Source organism: Phyllobates terribilis, unplaced genomic scaffold (genome assembly GCF_046119375.1).
Source record: "Phyllobates terribilis strain yellow unplaced genomic scaffold, ASM4611937v1 Scaffold_11__3_contigs__length_659146591, whole genome shotgun sequence".
Classification (NCBI taxonomy): domain Eukaryota; kingdom Metazoa; phylum Chordata; class Amphibia; order Anura; family Dendrobatidae; genus Phyllobates; species Phyllobates terribilis.
This window is the reverse complement of record NW_027362771.1, coordinates 260935488-260953253: the sequence shown is the minus strand read 5'-3', so window position 1 is coordinate 260953253 and position 17766 is coordinate 260935488. Positions and strand designations below refer to the sequence as shown.

Genomic DNA, 17766 nt, shown 5'->3' with positions numbered 1-17766 from the left:
ATCACTACATGCGATCTCCTCTTGCCCCGCTTCAAGTGGACCGGGCGATAGGCCCCAATCTACAAATGGAAAAGTGAACAGCTCTTCTGAGTGTCCAAGTGTGGGATCAGTTGTGTCCGGGCACTCAACATGATGGGAGGAAGGAGGATCAGGGTGAGGAATATGCGGTCCAGACTCACGGCTACTGAGACTTGACTGCGTGGAAGACAGGGTGGTGCTGGTGGTGGCAAAGTGACTGGAAGCATTATTTGCTATCCAGCCAACAACCTTTTGACACTGTTCTGGGTTCAATAGTGGTGTGCTGCGGTCTCCTAGTAATTGGGACAGGAAGGTCGAGATGTGGGTGTTTGTTGTGGCATAATTTCAGCTTGCCCACGGCCACATCCTCAGTATGCACCATCACGTCCAGTGCCACGTCCCTTGCTACACACCTTGCACATTTTAAATGGAGGACAATATTTTCCACGTTCACGAGAAATGGCTGATTTTGGAACGGTGTTATATGTGATAAGTCTGACAGAGAACCATGGTTTTAATTAGCAGGCCTGTAGTTTACTAATACTATTCTTCACAGAGACCTAGTGTGAATAGCTTGACCGACATACTGCAACAAAATGGAAAACGAGGCCAATATTTTCCACGTTCAGTTCAAATTTCTGGATTTTTATAGCTGTAATATGGAAAAGATCTGGCTGTATTCTGCAGTGCTAACAAGCAAATGGAGCAGAAAAATGGTGTACTCTGGATTGCTGTTTAAGAAAATAACCAGGATTAAGATAAAAAAAAATTTGCCCTGGTCCCCAATACCTGGGGCTATGTCTACAAATATTTGTCACAGCAGGATCACTCAGAAGTTTAACATGCAATGGACCCTCTTGTGCTGTATCATGCACTGCAGTCTGTCACATACCCTGCCTGCCTTGGTTTTTAAGCAAATAACCAGGATTAAGATAAAAAAAAATTGCCCTGGCCTCTGATATATGGGGCTATGCCTACAAATATCAGTAAGAACAGCAGCAGCAGGAACGTGCTATGGACCCTCCTGCACTATATGCACTGCAGTCTGCCACATACACTGCCTGCCTGCCTAACTCCTGCTATCACCACTGAATATATGCAGCTGGATTAGTCTTCAGAAGGACTGTTAGTTCAGATGGATATATAGATATGCTGTGGAATACTTTTACTAACTATAAACAAGCAAATCTCTCCCTGACTCAGCAGCAGCTCTCCCTACTCTGCCTGGGTCCGGGACAGACTGTGACGAGCATAGCGGCGCCAGGTCTTATATAGACCTGATGACACTGTGCAGCCAGCCAATCACTGTAATGCCCACAACCAACATGGCTACGGCATCACAGTGTGTGGCAAGCAATCCCTGCATGTTCACTGGCTCTCTAAAGAGCGCCAAACATGCAGGGCGGGGACCCAAGTTCCCGTCCGAGCAACCCGGAAATACTCGCCGAGCTTGTCGAGCACCGTGATGCTCGTGAGAGTACCGAGCAGTGGCGAGCACTTTTGCTCATCACTAATGTGGATGTTACAAAGGCACATACCACAGGTGTAAACATTGTTGCAGACCAAGTATACCTCTTCATGATAGTGGTTTTCCCTAAAGGCCACTGTGACGTCTGTCAGCAGGATACTACACACTGCAAAATGTTTTCAAAAATGGCTTGTGGAACAGAACAAAAATCCAAAGTGCTAACATGGCCTTCAGGCCCTTAAATCTCATTCTGATTGACTATCTGTGGGATATGCTACAAAAATAATTGTGATCCATGGAGGTCCCACCTTGCAACTTGTAGAACCTAAAGGATCTGCTTCTAACTTTTTGGTTTCTTGGTGCCAGATGCCTCAGGTCACCTCCAGAAATCTTGTGGAGTCCCTACCTGGACCTACTCCTATTTTGGAAGCACAATGGGGTGCTGCACAATGTTAACCAAGTGGATTTAATGTTATGACTGATCGGTGTATATACAGTTTTATACTTCTACTAGATGGTGGCCCGATTCGAACGCATCAGGTATTCTAGAATATGTATGCGGCCGACCGGGCGCAATTAGCAGAGCAGTGTTTAAATTTGGCGCCAAAATTGCTTATTGGTCACGGCCGGCAACCGCGACCAATCAGCAAAGCGGTGTTTAAATTTGGCGGGAATGTCGGTGATTGGTTGCGGGCGGCGGCCGCGACCAATCAGCGAACAGTGTTAGTGAGGACTGGAGAGCGTGTTTAAATTTGGCGCCAAAATCGTTGATTAGTCGCGACCAATCAGCAAAGCGGTGTTTAAATTTGGCGCCAATCTCGCAGAGCGGTGTTTAAATTTGGCGCCAAAATCGCTGATTGGTCGCGGCTGGCGGCCACGACCGATCAGCAGAGCATTGTTTAAATCTGGCGCTAATCTCGCTGATTGGTCGCGGCCGGCCACCGCGACCAATCAGCAGAGCGGCGTTTAAATTTGCCGCCCATATCGCTGATTGGTCGCAGCCGGCCACTGCGACCAATCAGCAGAGCGGCGGCGTTTAAATTTTCCGCCCATATCGCTGATCGGTGGCCGGCTGCGACCAATCAGCGTCGTATTAGTGAGGATCGGGGAGTGGTGCTGCCTGTGTGGCTACTTCCGTTGCGAGAAGCCGGGAGATGAGCGGCTGCTCGCAGCAGAAGCATCCCGACCGGCGGCGCCGCTCCCCGCTCCTCCGTTCACACTTGCCCTCCGGAGATCAGCGGGCCAAGCCGCTGATCTCCCGACGTTAGCCGCATGGAGGTGAGTGGCGCCGCCTGTCGGGGTTCTTGTGCTACCAGCAGCGGGGAGATGAGCGGCTAGCGCGCTCATCTCCCAGCTGCATCACCGCTGACCTACATCCGGCAGATGAGCCGCTAACAGCCGCCATCTTTTTCTGAAATCCCGCGCCGCTGATTGGCCGCGGCCGGACCAATCAGCGACGCGGGATTTCCTGGACAGACAGACAGACAGACAGGATAAGACGATTATATATATAGATTTTATTTCTACCATACATATGAAATATAAGAACAGGCGATGCTTGTGCTCCTGGATAAAGTTCATAGCTTATCTTTCATATAACCTTCAGGTTGCTTTGTACCCTATTGTTTCTTAAAATTGCACTGTACTGCACCAGTCCTTGACATGCAAGCTTTTCCCTTATTGCCCTGCTGTGCTTTGACTGGAGAGATGAATGGAAGGAGAGCAAAGTGTCTGCACTTCATCAGACGCAGGTGGCCAATAAACTGCTACTGTTGCCTGCCAGGAATAAACTCTGTCAAGGCCTCAGCAAGACATATTGTTTCATGTCCTTTCTGAGTGAAATAAGGTCACTGCATCCCTAGAAGACATTCTATTATCTCTAAGGTACTACTTGTAACTCGGCAAGTGGCATGTTTTATGGGGGTTGATTTAAAAGAGAAATTTCATCTTTTTATTTCTATGCCAAGCAATGAAATATGTATAAGTAAGGTCAAGCTGCCTGCAGTATTCCAGAAGATTCATATTAAATTTGAATAAAAGTATTCTACGTACTACACAAACACAGACTCCACCTCTCACCTTATATAGAGCAAAGCTATTTGAAAACACTCAATAACACTGCAGTTTATACCCAGAATTCGGTATGCAGGATTCCTAGAAAATGTGTACAAAACTATCTTTGTTTCTAATATGAATTGCAAAAACAAATTAGAATGAAAAAATATATATTTATTCACATTAAAAACACCTAACTATAGAAATCTTAGAAGTGGATCTGCAGAACAATAACAACATACTTTAATAGATTTCTTAGACCTGAAGAGGCAGGTGTACTCGCAATGAAATCCTATGGCATTAAACATGTATATGTTTTTCAAAAGCTTCTTATGTAATATTTAATTGAGCATTTGATGAATTAAATTCTAGCTTTAGCAAAACACATAAAATGCTAATTTTAAGGTGGTAAAAATGATTACACAGATTTTACATACTGACTTGGAATTTCAAAGTCAGTCTACAAGCCTCATCAGGTCTAAGAGATCTATTTAACAATTTATGAAGTTAGTACAGTCGTGACCAAAAGTTTTTACACTATCACAAGTTTTTCATGAAGTTTGCAGCTTCTGTGTTTTTAGATCTTTTAGTCAGATGTTTCCATGGTTACCAAAGGACAATTATAAGCATTTCATATTTTTTTTTACATTTTATTGACAAATACATCAAGTTTATGCAAAGACTCAATATTTACAGTGCTGTCCCTTAATTTTCAAGACTTCTACAATTTGCCATAGCTTCTGGATATCAGCTTCTGGGCCAAATCCTGACTGATAATAACCCATTTGTCATGGCCCAGTTTAGGGATTCGATCAGGTGACCTTTTGCTGCGTGGCTTCGATCTCTACTGGGCTACAGTCCTTTTCGTCTCTGTCTAAATTCTGATGGTTTCTTTTGTCTTGGTTTTCCTTTCTTGGTCGGTTTCTCTCCAGGTGTTTTCCATTATTCCTTTGGCTCTGTCCTTTCACATTTTGGGATGGGCTTTATATGTTCACCTTTCACTTACCTCACTTGCTGGCTATATTTTCATGTAGATTAGTGTTTGGAGTTCCAGCTCCTCAGCTAGGGGTTTACATTGTCCAGTAAGCCCCAGTTGTTATTCCTGCTGTGAATCTGTGAGTTTTCCTCTACAGTACTTCTCCCTTCTTCTCCACGTTTGGGGGTCTGGGAGGTTTCACTTATTCTGTTTGTTGTTTTTCATTCTCCTTATTCATCTCTGTTTATCCTTTGTGAATGTGTTTTAAATACTCGCCCTGGGTTCTTGGGTCTCCCTGCATGCTTTCCTCTACCTTTGTTGGATTGTGTTGCGGCCTCCCCTCTGGTTCCTCAGGAGGTACGAGAAACCCTTTGACAGCCTTTTAAAGAGGCAGGTCCGAGGAGGAGTATTTAGTTGTGCTGGCTAGGGCCTTTTCTAGTCTGTACAGGGACCAGCTGGGTACAGGAGCGGCTTCTCTCTTTAGTATTTCTTTCCCTATTCTGTTACCTGTGTGAGAGTGTGAGCACGATCCTAACGCCATTATTGTCTAATCAGTGCTTGGAGTTTACAGCAATCTCTGTGTTTTTGTTCAGAGCACCATGTCAAAAGGCAAAAGCGATAACTAAGTGGCTCGGTGAACAAAATTTGAAATTTTGGATCCATGACCAGTAAACTTCCCTGATCTCATTCACACTGTAAAGTTGTGGTCAATCCAAAAAAAGCGGGTGGACAAACACAGAAATTGTGATAAACGCCAAGCACTAGTCAGGAAGAATGAGTTGCCATCAGTCAGGATTTGGCTGATATCCAGCTGCCAGGACGAATAGCTTAAATCTTAAAAAGTAAGTCACCACTGTAAATATTGAGCCTTTACATAAACTTGCTATCTTTGTCAATAAAAGTATAAAAACTTCTGAAATGCTAATAAATGTGCTTCAGTAACGATATAAACATCTGACTAAAAGATCTTAAAACACTTAAGCTGTAATCTTTGTGAAAACAAAAATTTGTGTTCGTCATTTGGTGCCAGATCCTCTTAGAGAGTCTGTTACCCAAATGGTTTTTTTCTGTGCCTTTGGATCATTAATTTTCACATAATATACTAAAAATATTTTAGTCTATAATATTTTTTATATTTTGTTTGATGGCAATGAACTTCTCAAATTGCATCTGTGTAACTAAAATGAATTGGCTGCTTTTTTTTAATAATAGCCCCCCTTCCACATGAGGTTGTTCAGCCTTTTAGACTACTCAATTAAATAGCTTCTTTTAAAAGCTTATTTTCTACTGGGAAGCAGTGAATTTGATTGAAGCACCAGTCTTTTCCACAAAAAAACAACCTTAAAAAGCAGGAGAGGTAGTAGGATATTTAACCTCTTGGTAGCATTTGTGCTATGTTGTTAGGTCCATAAGCAGCATATATACTAAGGGATGGCACGTGCACAGGCACAATCAGCAGTGGGTGTCAGTTTTACACCTTACAACAGGGTGCAATAGATGGGATCAGCAAAAATTTGTGCTGTGGCATCTAAACCATAATGAAGTAGAAGAGGCCTCCCTCTGTCTCTATCAGGATACTGGTAGGGTTCTATAACAGCCAGGGGTCAAATGAAGGCATCCTGCAATTCTTTGTACTACCATTAGGCCTTTCCAGAGGTTGGGTCTAATTGGATAACTTTAAGGTCTACACTGTTGGCATAATACACTGCAATACAAAAATATTGCAATGTATTAATGAAGCGATGTGCCTGGAAGAAGTATATCCTCATAAGATGGGTGTCCTTACTACCCTAAGCCTCTGATGATTTTGCTATTACCATTAATTTCATAAGAATATGTACACTAAGGCTTTGTTGACATAGCGTTTTTTGAGCCAACAGTCAGTGGCTCCATCGGGGCTTAAGTCTGAAGCCCTGGAAAATGAAATTCTGGCATATGTGTTGACAGGGCCATTGACTGTAATGATGCTGACAGAGTCACTGTGTGCTCTGATGAACATTATTTTTGTCGGCATATGCCTATTTGTAGTGGTCTCAAAGACATGGTTGACTGCATCTAGGAGCTAGTCTCAAATTAGCATATATGGCCAAAAATAATGTCTGACAGAGCACACGGTGACTCATCTGCACCATTACACTCAATGGCCTCGATAGTGTGTATGCCTGAATCTTGTTTTCCAGGGCTTGAGAGGTAAGCCCCAACTGAGCCGCAGACAGGATGATTGACAGCGACATCTAAATGGTTAAACAGCAACGATCGGAGCTAGTTCCAGTAGTTGCTGTTAGAGGCAGGTGTAATACAGCTGGCACCTGCCCCTACCACCTGAGTCCACTCCATACAATTGCACCAATTAAGGACACACTGATCCTATGTCAGGAAAGGTTATTTAAAATAACAAAAAAATACAAGGGTAAATTACTTTGCACACACAGACTAATGCTCTGAACCTTTATAAACTTTTTTTCATTCAAGCACTTGCTGTAGAGAGAAAAGTAAATACTGAGTTTTCAGAATAAGTTAAGATTAGAACCAACACAATTTTGGATGATCCTGGTAGGCCATTGTGCACAGACAATGAATTCTGGTAGGAAAGGATAGATACAAAGATTGTGGGAAGCAAGTGATATGTGCAGCACTCAATTTCTATAAAAAGGGACAGTAGAAATGTATTGATCCATTTAAAAATTAAAAGCACACAAGATAAAAAACAGGACATTCTTAAGAAAATCATGTTTGCCTATATTTTTCGAATCGAGATTTATGAGCGATTTCTAAGCATAGCATTATTTTCTTCAAGATACCCTGATTTTAAATTTGTGTGCTATTTATTTGTAAATGGATCAATAGATTTTCACTATTTTTATTACAATTCTTTTCTGGAGATTGAGTGCCAGGCAGACAGATAACCTGCTTTGTAAATACAACTATATTCCAATGTATAGGTAAAATCATGTTCTCCTATGTAACCCTGCCTAGTCTTCATATGAGTACAGACATGGCAGCATTGCTAGCCTTCATCAGGCCCCCAGCTACTATGGCAACTCATTAGCACCCCACAATCGCATCCCAGAAGGTTGAGGTGACGTGCACTTGCAGTGACGCGTCCCCAAGGCCATTCAAGTTAATGCTGGTATCATAGATTGACAGTATCATTTAAACGGTTAACAGCAGCAATCAATTTTTAACAGATACTGGCTGTATAACACAACCAACATCTGCCGGGTATGATGCAGGCTCAGCTCCCGAGACAGTTCCATACACCTGAACTCGGCATGTGACACACATAAATTTCACATATCGGGGAAAGGTTAAGAATGCTAAGATATAAAATACTAAAAGTTTACTATGTTCACATTTGTATTGTGGTTTCTCTTCATATTCTGTGAAATCACACAAGGTATACCACTGCCACCTGATAGATTAATGCCTGTAGTGTCCCTTATTTTGTAAAAAAAATAAAGGTGCATGCTTTAAAGCTATTTTTCCTGTCAAATATGACAGAATTTGAGTTGGAGGCTTAAAAAATAGTTTAAGCATGTTTAAAAATGAACTCAGTGTTGCTAAAATAAGCAATAGTGTTCCTAACATGGCAAAATAAAAGTATACCTTATAAGCATTTAATAAAAATTTCCTTTATAATTCAGAGAATTTACTTACATGAAGTTGACACATCCTGTTCCTGCTGGTGGAGCGATCCATACAAAGCTGAGGTTTGTTGTTGGCAGGTGGCTTACGTGTGAGGCCACCACACTGCACATGAACTGTGTTCCAAACTGGTGGTCCGACATTATACCTGAAGAAATATATCAGACGATCAGTGACTCAGTTTTAATCATATTCATTGAAAAGCAAAGTACAATATACGTTTACATTAAAAACCTGAAAGTGTAGGGGTTACAAATTCATGAACAGATGATTGAATATTTTTTAAAATTCTAACTGAGGAAGCATGGATTAGCTAAGCATTACTTCATTATGGCCTACCCTTTAACAGCAGATGTTCCTCACCCAGTTTTACCACCTCATGTATCCGGTTCCTCACAAACTAGCTGACCAAGTCAATCTAATTTATATCAAATAGCATCTATACTTAAAGGGAACCGGACAGGTGAAACATGCTGCCCAAACCGTGGGCAGCATGTATCAGCCACTAGCTATATGATCACAGCTAAGTATGTTTGACTCTGAAACGCTGCGGCATTCCAGAGGATGACATACTTTTAATAGCTGCCGGGGACTGAGCCACACTGTACACTAGCTGCACATCCATTTACCCAGTGGCTTCTATCGCTGACAGTGACTGATAAGGCAAGGCAATTTTAAACTTCTATTTAAAACAAAGGGGAATGGATCCTCCTTGTGGACTGAATTCCAGTTCTTGATATGAAAGGAGATCCTCTGTTTCACAGTTATGCAACTAGGTGTACCAAGAGCTGAACCTGATGTACATGGAGCTTCAAATAGACCCACATGCATGTTGCACAGACACCGCACAGACTTCCTTACAGTTTCAGAGCCCCTGTGGAGAAAAGGTCAGTTGAACTGCTGCAACTTGGCATTATTGAACAAGCAAATGGACCTGCTCCTGAGGTGTCTCGTTTAGTTGTTATACAAAAGGGATCAGTGTATTATGAACAGCAAACAAGTTACTTGAAAAGGTTTGGTGGCAGGAAATTACAAAGTTATAGAAAGTATAGTCTCATCATATTGGGCCTGTTAGCTGATGAACCAAAAACCAAAACCAGAACCAGTTACACATAGTGCCTTATTTAGTAAACTATTGGAAGATCTGGGTATTGACCTGTGTGATAACCCATCTAATAACCAACTGTTAGTAGCTGTGCATTATCACTTACGAATTACGATGCAACAGCTAGTAATTCTTACTAAGCCAACTTCCTCAACTGTAATTGATATGTTGGAATGTATCATTGCTTCTCATGGTTTGCCTATTCTGACAGTAGGTGATGATGTCCTAAGTATGTCAGGATTACTTAAAATCAAATTCCATTGAACATTACTGAACAACTCATATTAGCACAGGCTAATGGAGAAGTGGAACGTCAGAACTTGACTATGTTATGAATTGCTCACTTGGAAAGCAAAGACAGGAAAAGGGAGATGTGGTGTTTGCTTTTGGCATAGCGTACAAGTCTTCACATTATAACAGGAGTGAGTTGGTCTGAATTTCTTTGTGATCGGAACTCAGGATAAAATTGCCAGATATTCTGGTTCCAACCTCTACTGGTCTTGGAACGTTTAGGGAAATTGATAAAGACAGGAAGATAATTAGTAAACTACGCCACTGACAGAAATGTGTCCTCAAACATGGAGATAAATGCGCCGATTCTTCAAAGCAATTTTGAATTCTGGCATATATTGCTTTGAAAAGTCCTAACTCTGGGTTTTGCAAAAATTTGGGGACTTTTGGCGTTTTCACATTAGTTTCTCTGCTAAAATGGATAGAGCTGGAATGGGGGCACTGCTGGGGGCATGACACAATAGCTTATTTAATCCTCGCTCCTCCTGTACCAGTCGCTGACTCGTTTTGTTAAGATTATGTAAATGCTTTTATGTATATCCCTATCACATGTAAAGCGCCATGGAATAAATGGCACTATAATAATAAATAATGATAATAATAATAATAATAATAATTCATGATAAGCTGTGGCGTTTCCTATGCCAGAAATCTTTAACTGACTGGAGTAAGATGTTTGGCATGGCCCACACCAGAGGTGTGCACTACTTCATGAATGAAGAGCCTCTGACTCCAGCACGACACTACATCAAGATCAGTAAGAAAATTGATTAAAAAGTGCCATTTTAACAAACTGCTTCCTTTGAACCCAAATCCTACTGTATGTTCTAAATGAAAAAAAGTACAAAAGTTACTTTGGAAAATACCAGCATGCTGTGAGGATTCACAAGTCTGCAGTCACATAGGTTTAAGACTACAGTCACTCTAAGTCCTGGACAACCCGTTTAATTACTATGTGTCTGGGAAAGAGTTCTAAAGCTAACATGCTACAGTATTTGTTCAGTGGACAATTAATTTTACATGTACCATTTGGTATGTTCATTAATCTACTGCTCATATTAATATCCTTGTCTTTTGGCTTATGGTCACAATAATGACCTGGTTATCCCAGAATCTATTATTTTTTCACACTCCCTGAAGTCTATTAACCTCTCCAAAATGTCCAAACCAAGCCTTTAGATAGTCACGGTCTAATTTTGTACATATTTTTCTGGCTCCAGCTCCTCCATAATTATGTCTCTGCTCAGAGAGAAGAAGGCGCATATGACCACTGTAAACTACATTACCCACAATCAACCTGCTTTGTCTCCAGGCTCCCTGCTCTCCCATATAAACACATAGCATTAGGTAGTTCTCCAGTTGCTCTATGATCTGCTAGTGGCCATCAGGGTAGAGGTGTGATGCCTTTGCATAGTGCAGAGGAGAAGTAGTGTTATGCATAGTTTCTAATATTATATCTCAATAAATGTAATTTTTGTGTGTCCCTACTACCCTGTGTAAAAGTTTTTAATTTATTTTAGTTTTAGTTTTTATTTATGTTTCAGAAATATTTCCATTTTTAGAGGAATAGAAGGTGTCTACTGAGGGTGTGCATGTTCATGTCATGAAAGGGCTACAAGATGTATTCATAAGCAACTAAGGAGGCAAAATACGCTGAAATGTGGACTACAAATGTTGTTGTGGGAATAATCCTTTAAAAAAGGCCGGTTTAACAAACAAAAGAGGTATTCAAGTCTTTTTGGATTAGGAAGAAAGGAAAATATTTAGACACTTTTTTTGTAAAGAAATTGAGAAATTTGTGGCGCCAGAAGGCCAAGTGATGGAAGACTGTGAACCTGCAGAAATATCCTGAGTTCCTTTTGGGATGTCAACCCCACAAACATCCAAATTGGATCCACCAACAATTAAACCATCGAAAAAGTCACAAGCAAACCTTAAAGGGTTGTTCCAGTACTTTAATATTGATGACCTATCTAATCAGATTGTGGGGGTTTGACACCTGGTTCCACCTACTGAAAAGCTGTACTCAGTGATGGCAGGAGCCAGATATTAATTACGGAGCTGAACAGAACAGCTCTGTCAACAGTGTATTGGCCGCTGCTGGGTATTGCAGATCGGTTACTATTAGAATAAGCTCCAGGTTATTATTGTTATTTATTATTAAATAATGTTGAATGAATTGGAGCAAATCTGCAGTACTCGGTAGCGGCCACAGTTGACAAACGATACAAGTACTAAGAACAGCTAATCGGTGATGGTTATGATTGTGGGACCCCCACCAATATGATACGGATTACCCATGCCAAGGGTAGGTCATAAATGTAGAAATAGTCGAACAATGTGTATGGGCAAAAGTTTCAAATTGAACATGCAATTTGTTTCACTGGAGAATTAATGTCACATGCATCATCGGTTATGGTTATTAATCAATTATTCATTTAACATGGTTTTTCACCAAAAAGAGGAGGCGTGTAGTATCTTTTGGACATTAGTGTATGAAATTACAGGCTTTATATTGCTACAATTTTATAGTTAGGTCCAGAAATATTTGGACAGTGACAGAATCTTTGTGATTTGGGCTCTGCATGCTATTTTGGATTTAAATTGAAACAACTGAGATACAACTGAAGTTTAGACTTTCAGGTTTAATTAAAGGGGTTGAACAAAAATATCCTGTATAACATTTAGGAATTGCAACCATTTGTCTACAAAGCCTCCTCATTTCACATGCTCAAAAGTAATTGGACAAATTAACTTTACCATAAATAAAATGTTCATTTTTAATACTTTGTAGAGAATCCTTTGCAGGCACTGACTGTTTAAAGTCTGGAAGCCATGGACGTCACCAAACGCTGGGTTTCATCCTTTGTGATGCTTTGCCAGGCCTTTACTGCAACTGACTTCAGATGTTGCTTGGTTGTGGGTCTTTCTGCCTTAAGTTTTGTCTTTACCCTCTCACCCCCCCACCAACCTGTTTTCACCTTTCTGACCAGGCCAAGTTTTAAAATTCTGACCAGTGTCACTTTATGAGGTAATAACTCTGGAATGCTTTAACGTATCCCATTGATTCTGAGAATGTCTTCTCGTGACATGTTGTACTTCATGGTAGTGGTAAATTTTGGTCAATATGATTTGCGTTTATTTATGAAAATATCAAAAATTTTAAAAATAAATGGCAAATTTTGCAATTTTAAAACTTTCAATTTTCATGCTCTTAAACCAGATAGTTATACCACACAAAATAGTTAATAAATAACATTTGCCACATCTACTGCACATCAGCATCATTTTTTAAACATATTTTTTTTTGTTAGGAAATTAGAAGGGTTAAAAATGTATCAGAAATTTATAGTTTTTCCCAACAACATTTCCAAAACCTATTTTTTAGGGACCACATCCCATTTGAGGTGACTTTGAGGAGCCTATGTGACAGAAAATACCCAAAAGTGATACCATTTCAAAAACTACAACACTCAAAGATTTCAAAACCACATTCAAAGAGTCTATTAACCATTTGGGAGCTTCACAGGAATTAAAGCAATGTGGAAGGAAAAAATTAAAATTTCACTTTTTCCCACAAAAATATTGCTTTTGCCCCAAACTTAGGGTTTTCAGTAAAGTAAAAGGAGAAAATAAAACCATACAATTTGTTTTTCAGTTTCTCCAGAATACACCGATACTCCATATGTGGTGGAAATCTACTGTTTGGGCGCACGACAGAGCTTGGAAGGGAAGGGGCGCCATTCAACTTTTGGAGAGCAAAATTGTCCGTGTCGTGTTTGCAGAGCTGCTGCTGTGCCTAAACAGCAGAAACCCCCTACAAGTGACCCCGTTTTGGAAAGTACACACCTCAAGGAACTTATCTAGAGGCGTGGTAAGCACCTTGAACCCACAGGTCCTTCATAGTATTTTAACGTTGAGCTGTAAAAATAAAAATATACATTTTTCCTGAAAAAATGTCGCTCCCGCCCCAAATTTTTCATTTTCACAAGAGTACACAATAACTCATATGTGGTGTAAAATAACTGTTTGGGCACACGGCAGGGCTCAGGACTGAAGGAGCACCATTTGATTTTTGGAGGGTAAAATTGGCTGGAAAAGATAGCAGACGCCATGTCGCACCTGCCGAGCCCCTGATGTGCCTAAAGAGTGGAAACCTCCAACAAGTAGCCCCATTTTGGAAACTATCCCCCTCAAGGAACTTATCTAGAGGTGTGGTGAGCACCTTGAACCCACAGGTGCTTCACAGAATCTTATAACGTTGAGCTGTGAAAATGAAAAAATATATTTTTCCCACAAAAATGTTGCTTCAGCCCCAAATTTTTAATTTTCATAAGACTAACAGGAGAAAATGGACCATACAATTTGTTGTGCACTTTCTCCTGAATACACCGATACCCCAGCATGTTGTGTTTGCAGAGTCCCTGAAGAGTAGTCACCCCCCAGATGTAACACAATTTTGGAAGCTATACCCCTCAAGGAATTTATCTAGAGGTGTGGTGAGCACCTTGAACCTACAGGTGCTTCATAGAATTTTATAACGTTGAGCCGTAAAAATAAAAAATCTAATTTTTCCTGCAAAAATGTTGCCCTAGACCCAAATTTTTCATTTTTACAAGGGCAAAAAGAGAAAATGGACCACAAAATCTGTTGTGCGATTTCTCCTGAATATGCAGATACCTCATATTTGGTGGAAAACTACTGTATAGGCACATGGCACATAACATGGTTTGGAAGGGAAGGAGCGTCAATTGAACTCTGGAGAGCAATTTTAGCTGGAAAAGATTGCGGATGCCATGTCACATCTGAAGAGCCTCTGAAATGTCAAAACAACAGAAACCCCCACAAGTGACCTCATTTTGGAAACTACACTTCTTGAGGAATTCATCTAGGATTGTAGTGAACATTTTTAATCCTCAGGAGATTCACAGAATTGTATAACATTGGGCTGAGTCAATGGAAAATTACCAATATTCCACTAAAATGTTGCTTTGGTCCCAAGTTTTACATTTTCAAAAGGGATAATAGGAGAAAATCATTGGTACAATTTGTTACGGAATTTCTCCTGAGTACACCAATACCCCATATGTGGTCAAAAACTACTTTTGAGGCACAGTGCAAAGCTCAGAAGGGAAGGAGTGCCATATTGGAGTTCAGATTTTGCTGGAATGGTTAAAGAATTGCATGTCACGTTGGCAGAGTCCCAGTGCCAGAACAGCATAACCCCTCGATAAGTGACCCCATTTTACAAACTAAACTTCTCAATGAATTCATCTAGTGGTGCAGTGATCATCATGACACCATGGGTGTGTCATAGAATTTTATACCAATGGGCAGTGAAGGAAAAATAGTTGCATTTTTACCACAAAAAAATAGTTTTAGCCCAAGATTTTAAATTCACAAGGGAACATGGGTAAAAATGGCACCAAAATTTGTCACACAATTTCTGCTGAATGTGCCAAGACTCAGGAGGGAAGGAGCGCTATTTGACTCCCAGAGAACAAATTATTGTAGTTTTCAGACTATATATATAAAGCTCCTAAGTACCAGAAAAGCAGAATCTCCCCTCAAGTGACCCCATTTTGGAAATTACACCCCTGGGAATTTACAGGTATAGTGATGATTTTGTCTCCATGGATGTATTCCAGAAACCAACAGCAGTGGATATTGGTGAGTGAAAATTGCAAATCTGCCATTGTAGTGTCCAGTACGTCATAGTGCTCAGCACATTATAGTGCCCTGTTTGTGCTTCTGGAGACATGGACCCCATAAATTAAGCGGGCTCTCAATGCTACAGAATAGTCAAACATGTGGACGCTAACTGTGGGGCTCAGAAGGGAGGGGGGCATTTGGATTTGGAAGCGCAGAATTCGTTGGATTTCTTTTAGGGTGCAAGGAGCCATAGCGCTTTTCCAGAGCCTTTGTGCTACCAGTAACGTGGAAGACCCCTACATTTCCATTGACAGATGACGGACCTGAGTGGGGACTTGCTTTTTTATGGATTGTGTCCAGCCTGCCCCCTCCCTATATATATATATCCAAGCCCCCCATATATCTATCCTGGCCCCCATATGTGCATCCTGCCACCCACCAAATATTCTTATTGGCCCTCATATACCCTTGTCCAGGCCCCCACCATATATCCATCCTGGCCCCCCTATATATCCATCCTGCCCCTTCCCCATATATCCAGCCTGCCCAACCCCACATATATCCATCCTGGCCCCCATGTGTCCAGCCTGCCCCCCCCATATATCCATCCTGGCCCCCGTGTGTCCGTCCAGCCTTACCCCCATATATCCATCCTGGCCCCCATGTGTCCATTCAGCCTCCCCCCATATAGCCTCCTGGCCCTTGTGTCCGGGCTGCCTCCCCCATATAGTCATCCTGACCTCCATGTGTCCAGGCTGCCTCCCCCATATATCCATCCTGGCCCCCATGTGTCCAGGTTGCCCCCCCTTATATCAATGTTGGCCCCCTTGTGTCCAGGCTGTCCCCCCATAAATCCATCCTGGCCCCCACGTGTCCAGCCTGCCCCCTCATATATCCATCCTGATGCCCATGTGTCCAGCCAGCCACCCCCATACACCCATCCTGGCCCCCCAAATGCCCAGCAAGCCCCCTTTCATATATTCATCCTGGCCACCATATGTCTAGCCAGCCCCCCCCCCAATATATCCATCCCGGCCCCCATGTGTCCAGCCTTCTTCTTACCTTCCTGCGCTCCCGGCACCATGCGGTGCCCTCTGCCTAGATCATGTTAGAATGGCGGGAAGCTTCCCGCCATTGCAGGGCTCACTGCTTATCCACAGCATTAGTATATACGGTCTATCTTGTGCAATTTGTTGTACTGATGAAGGTCTCTTGACTGAAACATCTTCACTTTTTGGATTGCCAGCACTATAAATAAATATATTCAAAATATTCTGCTTTGTGGGCCTCCACCATTTTCATTTTCAGATTGCTAGGCAGCTGCTTAGAAGAACCAATTGCAGCTGTTTTTTGACACAAGGTTAGAGGAAGCTGGGTTTCTAAAAAGCTGGGAAATATGCATCATGTGGCCTTTAATAACGATGATAGTGAACAAGCCATAACCCTATCAGGCTAATTAAGGTCTGAAACCTTGGTCAAAGTTATCTGAGCACACAAAATCTCCAAGGGTGCTCAAACCTTTGCATTGGCCCATTTTCCTTTATGTAATTTTGAAAATGAAAAAAATGACATTATATATTATTTTTTATAACTAAAATACAAAGGAAATGTGTAATTCTTAACTTTAAGCCTTTTAGAGATAATTTCATCTTCAACTTGCTTAACTGTTCACAATAACAGTAATTTTGACCATGTGTCACGTGGTGTCAAGGGACTGTGGGCACCTACCTGATCTCTTGAACTAGGGGCACCCAAGTCTATCCCTGTCCATCGGATTACTCTAGAATGTGGAGACGACGGGTTCTCGTTCCTATCTATGCTCCTAACTTAACTCTTATCTGATCCCTCCTCTACCCAGGGATGTGAGGGGCTGATGTGTATAGGAAAACACTAACCAGACAGACAGGGTTAACAGACAGAGATAAAATAAAACTACAATCATACAAATACACTCACAAAACAACAGAGTGGGAAACAGGAGGTATAGGAAGGGGAAACCAAATGTGAGACGATAAGTAAAAACACGCAAACCAACTCCACGCAGCAATCTCCAGAAAAACTCTCCAATCGCCAATTCCAAACATTGAACTTTCTCCTTCACCACCAAACCAGGAAGTAGAACTATCACTGGCCACTCCCAAGAGCAAGTGGAGAGCATATATGCCAAAGGAGAGTGGCCAACACTGAACAGCTGAGACAATTCAGAATGGAGAGCTTCAGGAGGTCAACTGAACAGATTAACCCTTGCCATGGCAGCAAGGACACCTGCACCTTAATAGGATGGTGAAGCAGTTCTAATAATTGCAGGAGTTGATGTGACCAGACGCTGAGATTGTGTAACCTCACACTGACGTGGTACTCCCCTGAAACCATGTGTGCCCAAACTTTTACATGCCATTGTATACTCATCTCTATTTCACTGAGGGAAAACATAGGGATTAAGAAGGGGTTGTCTGAGTAATGGCCACCCCATTAAGTATTTTAGGCACATTTTGTATTATGAGGAGTGCAAGAGACAAAGAGACATTGTTTAAAATGCACCAACATTTACACACA

At 41.5% G+C, this 17766-nt stretch overlaps 1 protein-coding gene across 6 annotated transcripts in view; it reads right to left on the bottom strand.

Moving 5' to 3' along the window:
- The window catches only part of RELN (reelin), an 895263-nt gene that overhangs the window by 619649 nt on the left and 257848 nt on the right, over positions 1-17766 (bottom strand). For all 6 annotated transcript variants that reach the window (XM_073652257.1, XM_073652259.1, XM_073652258.1 and 3 more), the window contains exon 3: positions 8175-8310. In XM_073652257.1, the coding sequence (XP_073508358.1) occupies positions 8175-8310 (136 nt within the window). The remainder of the gene's footprint in view (positions 1-8174; positions 8311-17766) is intronic.